This window comes from Galeopterus variegatus, unplaced genomic scaffold (genome assembly GCF_000696425.1).
Source record: "Galeopterus variegatus unplaced genomic scaffold, G_variegatus-3.0.2 Scaffold3550, whole genome shotgun sequence".
In the NCBI taxonomy this organism is placed as follows: Eukaryota; Metazoa; Chordata; class Mammalia; order Dermoptera; family Cynocephalidae; genus Galeopterus; species Galeopterus variegatus.
Genome location: NW_007729661.1, coordinates 50176 through 60698, shown reverse-complemented (window position 1 = coordinate 60698; position 10523 = coordinate 50176). Strand labels below are relative to the sequence as shown.

At 46.5% G+C, this 10523-nt stretch overlaps 1 protein-coding gene across 1 annotated transcript; it reads right to left on the bottom strand.

The window, feature by feature from the left end:
• Positions 1–299: 299 nt before the first annotated feature.
• On the bottom strand, positions 300–10523 carry FAM71F2 (family with sequence similarity 71, member F2). Its single transcript, XM_008585393.1, has 5 exons — positions 10371–10523; positions 7684–7868; positions 6362–6611; positions 4952–5070; positions 300–489 (listed from the first exon to the last, which is right to left on the bottom strand). Exons 1-5 carry the CDS (start codon positions 10521–10523, stop codon positions 300–302), a joined length of 897 nt encoding a protein of 298 aa, XP_008583615.1.

Below are 10523 nucleotides of genomic sequence, written 5' to 3'. Positions count from 1 at the left end.
CTTGGCTTTGCTTAGCTGCTCTGAGATTGCAATTGAGCAGATAGTAAATTTTTTTCCATTTATTTTCCTAAGAAGTGAGCTCCTGTTCCCATTCAGCTTGGAGCACCCCCCCACCCTTAGCACAACTCAGCACAATTCTGGACTCATGTGGAGGATTACTGGTGGAAGTAAAGCAGCACCTTGTTATAAACACCATCTTACCTCTCCCATGGTCACTTGGCCCACAGTGGGAAAAGCATCATAGGAGATTGCAGCATGTGCACAGAAGTCAGCGATGATCACTCCATTTTGGCTAGGTGTCAGGGCCTCAGCAGGTTCTCTCCTAGGGAGCTGGCTACAGGAGCTTGCAGGAAGTGCTCATTTGGGTCCTCTTGTTCCCAGAGGCTGTGGCTCAAGGCGGCTCTCATGGGTATACTCAAACTGACTGGAGATGCCACCAGTGAGAGTGTCTTTTCAGAATCGTCTGTTTCAATGGCAGTGTCAGTGTTTCTGTTGGAGCCCAGGGATTTTGAGGTCATTGAAGGCAATAGAAGGAAAAGAAAACATTGTTAAAATCTATTTTGGGGACACGAAATCAAGATGGCGAAATAGAAGGTTCCCAGCATCACTCTGTGCCGCAAATCAACCAAATTTACAACTACGAAAATTTAACATCAGCCAAGCCAGGGCCGCTGGAGCTCAGGGGAAGAGGAGGAGAGACCGACAGAGTTCATGAAGGCGGGAGAAACTACAAAGAGAGAAAGAAAAAGCTGCTCTGAGCATTTCGGGCCGCAGCTGCTTTAAGGCTGCAACTGCTGGGATCATGGAGCAGGAGCCGGCAGAAGCCGCAGCTGTGCCCTTCAGATGGAGTTGCTTGGAGGCGGCAGGAGAGAAGAGGGCCTTGGTGGCCCCCGGGACAGCAAGACCACTAATAGGGTTCCCATGGACCCACACAGGAGTGAGGAGCCAGAACAGCTGAAAAAAGGGAGCCATTCAGAGGCTGGTGAGTCACCGCAAGGGACCAGCACAGGGCCCATCCCACGGGAAGTGTTTGGAGCATGGGCGGTGGGCGAGATGGGAACACCGGGAGAACACTGGGACACAGCAAGGACAGCCGACCTGCCCCCCAATCAGCGCAGGACCACTCAGAGGAGAATGGTCAGGAATGCAGAATTGCATGGGGTGTGGTTTGGTGAAAAAACTCAGGCCCAGATCACAGATTCTACAGAACACAGACCCACTTGGTGTCTGGAGAGCCGGAAGAACCTATAAGATCAACCATTAAACCCTCAGCTGCACAAAAAGCCTTCCATAGGGAAACAGCAGCTAAGTAACTATTTAAACAACCACACACTCAAGTACTGGTTCCCACAGGAAGTTCCCCCCCCCCGTGTTAGAAGCAAAGGACAAAAAATTAGTTCCGGGCCAGGTACAACACCAGCACCTTGGGGCCTGCCTGGGAACCAGAGGCTTGAATCCGGGGACCGGACCCCACTCCCATTTCCAGGCAAACTGCACCAGTGCCTCGGGGCCAGCCTGGGGAACTGAAGCATGGAAAAGGGGACTGGACACCCCTCCCACAACCAGGCTCACCATGCCAGCACCTTGGGGCCTGCCCAGTGACCCGAGGCAGGGAGAAGGGGACCAGCCCTCTCTTCCACAACCAGGCACACCACAACAGCACCTTGGGGCTCACCCAGGGACCCAGGGTATGGAGTTGGGGACCAGACCACCCTCCCACAAACAGGCACAACATGCCAGCACCTTGGAGCCCACCCAGGGACCTGGGGCAAGGAGAAGGGGAACGGTCCTCTCTCCCACAACCAGGCACACTGCACCAGTGCTTCAGGGCCCACCCAGGGACTCAAGGCATGGAGAAGGGGAACAGACCTCTCTCCCACAATCAGGCACACCACACCAGCACCTTGGAGCCCACCCAGGGACCTGGGGCAAGGAGAAGGGGAATGGTCCTCTCTCCCACAACCAGGCACACTGTGCCAGAGCTTTAGGGCCCACCCAGGGACCCGAGGCATGGAGAAGGGGACTGGACCCCTCTCCCACAACTAGGCATATGGTGCCATCGCCTTGGGGCCTGCCCAGGGACCAGAGGCATGGAGAAGGGGACCAAACACACCCCACAACCAGGCATACCGCCAGTGCCAAGGAGCATACCAGAAACAGCACCTCCATGTGGGTGGCCCACCACAGCCACTACAATAACCATGGCTGCCGCGAAAGTGGCTACATGCCACAACCATCACACAGATGGTCCGCCAACCACTGGAGTGCATTCACACAAGAAGGGTCACGAGCAGAGATAAAGAAAAGAAGAGGATGTCTCTTTCCACAAAACCCATTTCAGAGTGACAGAAGAAGCATCTGCTCTATGATAATATTGGGAGAGGGGGGGGGGGGGGGCAGCATTGGACAGATCATCTAGGCAACAAGTTAACAGAGTAACCATGATTCTTTCAGAAGGAGAGAAGAAATCTAGGGCAATTAAAGGGGGGAGGAGGAGGGAATGGGGGAAGGGGTGAGATTGGACAAGGGGCATAAAGAATAATTACGATTTGTAACAACATATATGCTAGTAATATTGATTTAATCAACATATCTCAATGTTCAACCCCCAAAATATGTATAATCAATTTTGATTCAATAAATAAAATAAATTAAAAAAAATTTTAAAAATCTATTTCGAAAACCATTTATTTATTTATTTTTTTGGCAACTGGCCAGTATAGGGATCCGAACCCTTTTCCTTAGCGTTACAAGGTGGTGCTCTAACCATTTTCTTTTTTTCTTTTCTTTTCTTTTTTTTTTTTTTAAAGATGACTAGTAAGGGGATCCTAACCCTTGACTTGGCGCTGTCAGCACCACACTCTCCCAAGTGAGCCACGGGCCGGCCCTTCTAACCACTTTCTAATTATGTATTTTCCAGCATGAGTGCTGGAAATGAAGGGCAGTGACAATATGCATATATGACATGATGTATTTAGAGGGACTTGAGGGAGGAAGCTGAGGAGGAGGGAGACTGCAGCCCTCCTGAAGAAGAACAAACAACTCTCAAACCTTAAGTGTCACTTTGCTACGCTGACAGCCTAATGCGTTATGACTCAAAGGCAAAATCTGAACCCACGGGGAGCTGCCTGATGCCCACTTTATCCTGCCAGATCTTCACATCAGCCTAAGTGCAAAGAAAATCTTAAAACAGTTTTCTAAAGTGATAAAACTTAAAAAAAATTACAACCACTTAGTGTGTCTAGAAAAACACATGGCATGGCTAAAAATTTTTTTTTTTTTTTTTTGTCTTTTGTCTTTTTCCGTGTCCGGCAACGGATCGCAACCCTCAGTGTTGCCCCCGTACCGGACCGGGGACCGGCAACGGGATTGCAACCCTCGGCGCTGCTCCCGCGCCTCGCTCAGCCAGTGAGCGGGAACCGGTCAGTATGTGGGATCCGAACCCTCGGGCGGGAGCGCCGCCGCGCTTCCCAAGCGGCGCACTTATCCAGTGCACCACTGGGCCGACCCCTAAAAATATTTTTAAAATTCTAATTAGAGGTGAAATACATGTTTGTTTTTAAAGAAAAAAATAGAAACTATAAAAAAGCACCAAAAAGAAAATAAAAAGTATTCACAGTGTAACTATTCAGAGATAAGCACTGTGATATTTTTTTAAAGTGAAAATAATGTTGGGGTTATTTAGTTAAAAATAATATGGCCGAATAATCTAAAGAACGCTGCTGCAAAACACCTAGAAATGCTGGATAAAATGTAATAAACATAATTTTAAATGCATTGTTGAGACAAAAAGTAAAGGAAAATTCTAGGGAGCAAAAGAGAAAGAGAGATTGCCAGCCTGGAGCGACTGTAAGCCCTACCCAAGAGAACTCCTTGAGTGGGTGAGGGGACTCTGACAGCTAGTGCCTGGGTGAGATGCAGAGCCAGGGCCTGAGGGGGCAGTGCCCAGATGAAAGGCAGGTGTCACAGTTGCAGTTGAGGGGCCAGGCAGGGGACTTCAAAGAACTCAAGAAGGCTCCTAAGAGAAAAAGCCAGCTTTAAACATTAGAAAACAGAAGGAGAAGAGAAGAAAAATGCAGTCCCCCTCTAGGAAAGGCCATCTTGACAGGGGCCAGGCTGGGGGTAGGGAGAAGGTGTGATAAGTTCAGAGGTTTGATCATTTTCAGGGACTGGAAATTTTAATTTCAGAATCGAGTCTGCTTTTGCAATTTAAAGGGACCAAGGGACATTTTATATTCTAAGAGGAGGCCTATATGCTATGGGGCCTGCCCAGAGAACCAGCTTTTTATAAGTTTTAAGGAAAACTTGCCTCACTGAAAAAATTTATAAAGAGAAGACAAAAATCAAATTGTGTTTTGATGATACACTACAAGTTGTACTTTTCAACGTTTGGTTGCACTATCTTGCTTTGGGTTTCTGTTGCTTGCTACTGAAGGAGTCTAATATAATTAGTAAATTCGTAAGACTTTGGAGCTGGTGGTAGTATCCCCTTTGGTTACTGTCTATTCCGTCCATTTTCTTTCCCCTGTGAAATCTTTCTAGCCATGTCTATTCTGTCCACTTTACAGAAGGGGCAGGTGAGGCAAAGAGAACTAGGGTCTTACCCAGAGGACCCCTGTGATCTGGGATTTGAGATGGTCAGTAGCTAACTCCATGAGCCTGCTTTATTAGCTTACACTTCTTTGAATTAATTTACTCACCTCTCATTCTTTTTAATGAGCACCTGCCATTGGAAAACACTGGGAATGCCTAGGGATGAATATTCAGATCAAAGTCACAGACCCTGTTTTCAAGGACAGTAAAGTTGAGGGGAAAAGTCATGCACATGACTACCCAGAATAAAAAGAAGGAACTGAGATAGGTTGGTAGAGGGTGTCACTGACCCCAGGACTCTATGCTGGTGGATGGTGAGGGCAGGGAGATGCTGGAGCTGACCACACAGAGGACCCACCTGTCTGTTGTGAGTTGGGGCCTTCCTGAGAGTTGCAAGAAACTGTCACTGGTCTGCTCGGCTGCCAACAGCATGAGGGTTTCGCTGGGTTGGGAGGATGTTGGAAGGCTGCTTTCAGGCTGAAGGGAGAAATTTAAGAGTCAGAGGGCCAGGTCTGCTCATGGAGTTCTTGGCTTCTTTGGGGTGGAAACTTGAAGGAACTTGTGGGATTACACTTGAGTTTCACGAGTATGGGAAACTCACTTGTATAGCAGCCTGTTCCTTAAGCATTAAGTTCCAGAATCAGGCCAATCCATTTCTCTGACATTATACATAATATGTATATGCCCACATATAATACACATATATATATGTATAACATAAATATACATATATACACATATTATACACACACATATATAAAATAAACAGGACCTCTGGCAGAACCACACCCTCTCTATGGTGGGCTGGGGTGGCTACTCTGTCCAGAGCACAAGATCTGAATGTTAAGTATCACAGCAGTTATGCTGTAAAACAGCTGCCTTGCAAAGTTGCCTAAAGCATTCAATTTAAATGAGAGGAGGAAAGTATTCAGATTCTGAAATCTGAAGGTTTTGAGCAATCCAATCTACCGAGCTTTCCTTCCTGTGCTTCTACACTAAGCAGGTCCTCGAAAAGACTTATGTGTGTCAAAAAAACGCCCTAAATAAACTGAAAGGGAAGATCAAATCCTTGAGGAAATATTTGTAAAAACTTGTGACTAAAGGGTTAAAAATTATTTTACAAATCAATTTAGAAAAAATACAAGACTGCCAATAGAAAAATGGCCTTCAAACACAAGAGACAATGCAAACATATACATGTAACCACGTTCAGACAGTGAAAATCAGAGATGCCAACTTTTTACCTATCATATGAGAAAATCTATTAAAACTTATATTACTCAATTGCGATAGGATATAGTGACACAGACACTCATATTATTGGTGAGAGTACAATTTGGCATGAACTTAATGGAAATAATCAACAGTATGTATCGAGAGCCTTAAAAAATGTTTATGCCCTTTAAATTCTATTTCTAAAAGCCTACCTGAAAACAATCAGATATGTGAATGATATATATAAATGCTCATTTTGGCATTATTAACAATAATGAAAAATTAGAAACGCTAATTGTCTAACATTAGGGAAATGGTTAAGTGAACTTTTAATTCATTCATGAAACCAAATAGAATGAAATTATCAAAATGATATTTACAAAAAGTTTTTTAAAGACATGAAAAAGTGCCTGTGATATAATACAAAGTGAAAAAAGCAGCATTCAGAGAGATATATTTATATTATATATACACATGTACATACACACACATACATACATACATGTGATTTCTCTACAGAAATTATATATATATAAGGGAGGGCCCCACTTACTGTTGTTTCGGTGGAGCTGCTGGGCATTTTGGGTACCAGGCAGTGAGTGAATCGGATTCTTGGGTCTTTGGTGGTGATGGACAGACCTTTCTGCAGAATTTTCACCAAGCGGATCCAGAATTGAAAAACGGACTCTGGGTGTTTTTTGTGGAGCCTCAGATAGTAGATCTTTTCAGTCACTGTCCTAACCCTCAGGATGCGTTGGAGCTGGTCACAGATTTGTAGCTCCACGTACTTCAGGGGCAGAATCCTGGGCATGAGCAGAAAATTCCCAAAGCAGAGCCCATGATCTTACCAGCCATGCTGGTGCCTACCTAGAGCTTGGCACAGCTTCACCAGCCTCCCTCCCCAGCTGGGGTGCTGGAGGGAGAAGGCATAGGTTCTGAGTGGGAATGATTACTAAGACAGACTCCTTTCTACTTTCCAGAACTTACAGCTATTAAAGAATCTGCCCACCTCAATAGCAATGGCTGATATTAATGTACAACATCTCATTGAATTCTCACAACAAACCTTTGATGAAAGATAACTGCCATTAATTTCACTTGACGGATTTCAAAACTGAGGCTCAGAGAAGCTAAGTGATTTCCCCGAGTTTTGATCTTATTAAGGAGGAACTGGAACCAAGGCTTCCTGACTCCATTTCCAGTCCGCCTTCTTATAGACTAATCAACTGTGTTGGAAGGGTAAGAAGGATGGATGTCTCCTATACATCCAGTATTTTTTTTTTTCAGTTTCAACACCCCATAGTCCTATTTGAGTTTCATATTCCCATCTTTTCTTTGGAAACCCCCTACATCCATCTTGACAAAATAAAAGTAAACAAAAAGAAGCCAAGATCCTCAAAAACTAGGCTCGAGACAGGAACTGTGTACTGCTCTATCCCCAATACCAAGCACAGTGCTTGGTGCTTACAGATACTAAATAAATATTTGATAACCGAATAATGAATGCATTCTGCATAGTTTTTCTTTTCCTTTTTGTCTTTTTTCGTGACCAGCAACGGGTCGCAACCCTCAGTGTTGCTCCCGCACCTCGCTCAGCCAGTGAGCACCCTGTCTGTATGTGGGATCCGAACCCTTGGCGGGAGCGCCACCACTCTTCTGCATAGTTTATACACCAAAGAATGCTGTTCTTTCTTTTGATCAAAAATCTGCCTGTAGGGCCAGCCTGTGGCGCACTTGGGAGAGTGTGGTGCTGATAACACCAAGTCAAGGGTTAAGATCCCCTTACCGGTCATCTTTAAAAAAAAAATCCACCTGTAAAACAGTGCGTATGCCAATCATCCCACCCTTTGGCCCCTCCCTCAAGCCTTTCTTTACCTTCTGAGGGTGATGAGCGGGGCATCACTAGGTGTGCTCCAGGTGGAAAATTGACCCCGGGGCCAGGTAACATTGGCCATCAGGAGGATATTGGGGAGTGGCAAGGAGGGCACCGAGGAGGTCACCCCGAGGATCACGGTGGTGGATCCTTCAGAGACGTCCACCCAGTTCCTGGGCTTAGTGACCTGGAAATCAGCCCCAGGTACACAGGTCAGAGAGGAGCAGAAGAAAGGTGAGGAGGGATACAGGTGTGAGAAAAGGACACTTCTTCTTGGTGAAAGGTGTGTGGCACATTGGGCTGGGCCATGAACTGCTATTGATTATTTTTGTGGATCTCCCCCTATAGACTTTAAGCTCATTGGCAACAGGCCCCTGTGTTGCACTTCTTTGTGTCCTGTGCATTATCTAACTGTAAAAAGATGCGCTAGGATAAAAAAAAAAAGCCAAGTGACATTGAAATTTTTATTCCCACACCCCCGGGGAGGAGAAGCCAGCACTGGTTTCTAATGGTGTGGAAGGGAGACTGTGCAAAGAAAGACCCAGAGAAGAGGAAGGGGAGGAAAGAGCTGTTGAATGGGGAAGACCCAGACAGCCGAGTCCAGGGAGGTTTGGGGAGCTCCCTCCGGGATGAGGGAGGGTGCACCTTGTTGCTGGGCCTTGAGTGTAGTCAGGGCCTGTTCTCTTGAAGCACCTGGGGGATGTGGCAGGACAGAAATACTGGACGCCTGGCACTGGGGCACAGTGTCCCAGCTAAGACACCCCCCACCTCACTGTCCAGGGCTGGCAGGAAAACACCAGAGCTGTGGCCACTAAGGAGTCAGAGGGACCAGAATGAGAAACATATGAGAAGAGACCCCTGTGTTCCCAAGGCCAGAGGGCCTTCTCCCAGTGTTCTAGACTTTGTAAGACTCTCGGAACCATTCATTGTACAGCCTCTGGTGAAACTGGGGACAAGGGGAAAGCCCCAGGAATGACTGAAATTTAATTTCCCACCAGCTTAACCAAAAGGTACTCCAAGAAAAGTGAATTTTGATTTTGGGAAAAAAAGTGACATTTCTGGAACCCATGTTGTGGAATGGAATTCATGTCCCTTACAAAACATACAGAACTGCCCACATGGAGAGTCAATGCTCAGTAAATGTTTGTGGGTGCTGCTGCTTTGAGGCGATGATGCTGATGGTGATGTGGAGGAGAGGGGAAGACGGAGCGGCACAGCTGTGCTGCAGCTGTAATTGTAACTCAGTGCATTGAATCACTTCAAGTGAACTTTGAACACTGCTGTGGGTCAGCCCCTCCCTGTCACATTCTGAATTTCTTGCTGCCTGGGTCACTTAGTTCCATTCAGAGACTCTGAACAATTTTAATATTATGCCAAAGAGAGAACAAATCTGCTACCACAATATCACACCCATGTAGAAATGACTAGAAACTGGATCCCAAGCCTAGATTTCCTGCTACTGCTCCTCCACTTAGTGTGTTAAGAGCAAGCTCACCCCCAGGTCTGATCCCCCAGCTATGCATCCCCCTGGGGCAGCACAGGGACCACGGAGCACCATGAGCCACAAACACAGCTTCCCAAAATCTGGGGTCTCATTGTTCTGTGAAAACTCTTCAAATTAAGCCCCAGACCCACCTTGAATTGTTCCTACTCTCTCTCCTACAACTTTTCATAGCTTCCTCTCTCCATCCAAATGGATTCCTGTCCTGCAGACCCTTTCTGTACATTTTGCCTCCCTGCCTCTACCCATGTCCTTTGAAGTCCCTCTGCCTTGAATATCCTCCCCTGCTCTTTCACTTACCAAAGTCTCAGCAATACCTCAAAATACCTTAAGAATCTGTCTTCTGAGAAGCCTTCTTCAACTGCCAAAGTGCAGAGAGAGTGCTCTGAATGCCCCCAGCATCCACTTTCTGTACTCATGCTTTAGGGATCAGTTGGCCCAAACTATCTGACAGGGAGCTTGCTTAGACAGTTACCCTTTTGTAACTTAAGCCAAATTCATAAGCTTCTCGGCCAGGGACACTGTCTGATCTCTCGTTGCATCTCCTGCCCTGCCCACAGCAGGTACTTAATATGTGCTTGCTGGCTGACTAACTGGTTATGCCACACCAGCAAAGAGCACAGGTGCATGGGTTCAGGCTACACTGCTAGAGAGAGGCAGGCAGCACCTGGTAAGATTTGATCCATCTTAAAACAGCCACCCCACACTCACAGTTCTCCATCTCACCATCAGTCAGCTCACCACTCTTTCGGGGGATGACAGAATCTGGACATTCTGATATACCCAGTGGCCTTGCTAGAAATAAGGCTGTTTCTAAACTGCCCCAGAGAAAGGAGGTTGGATTTTAAGGCAGGGTTTCAAACAGCAGCCTTTGTTCCCTGTAACCATCCAGTTTAGACAACTGGCCCAGAGGAGGTGCCGGTGGACCCTGCCTGGAGACTGAGCTCTAATCTCTCCTTTTGTAAAGTATAAATCTGTTTCCTTAAAGCATATGACCTGCAGGGAGCTCCACCATGCTGTAAGCACAAACTGAGGTGAACCTGGGACCCCGACCTTCTGGTTTTCTCGAGCATTAGTGGCTTCTTTCTCCTCCCCAGCGCTTTCAAAGGCCACAGAATTTTCTGATCAACTCCTAGGAACAGGTTTCGGAAAGGGAAAGACAGCTAGACCTGAGCTGCACAAGGGTACCTGGATAAAGTTGCTTTCAAACACCACTGAGTTGGAGAACAGGTTGAATTCTGGAGAATGAATCAGTTGACAAAGAAGACCATCTTCTACCCCAAGTTCCACTCCAGGGCCTGGTTCCTTGACCTCAGGTGGGAGGCCCCTAATTGTACTCAT

Excerpts from the sequence above, each read along its gene's own strand:
- FAM71F2 (XM_008585393.1), bottom strand. The coding sequence starts at position 10,523 with ATGAGTACAATTAGGGGCCTCCCACCTGAGGTCAAGGAACCAGGCCCT. Across the intron at positions 7,869-10,370 it reads TTGAAAGCAACTTTATCCAG|GTCACTAAGCCCAGGAACTG; the intron begins GTACCCTTGTGC and ends GCTGATTTCCAG. Across the intron at positions 5,071-6,361 it reads GCAGCTCCACCGAAACAACA|CCTGAAAGCAGCCTTCCAAC; the intron begins GTAAGTGGGGCC and ends TTCTCCCTTCAG.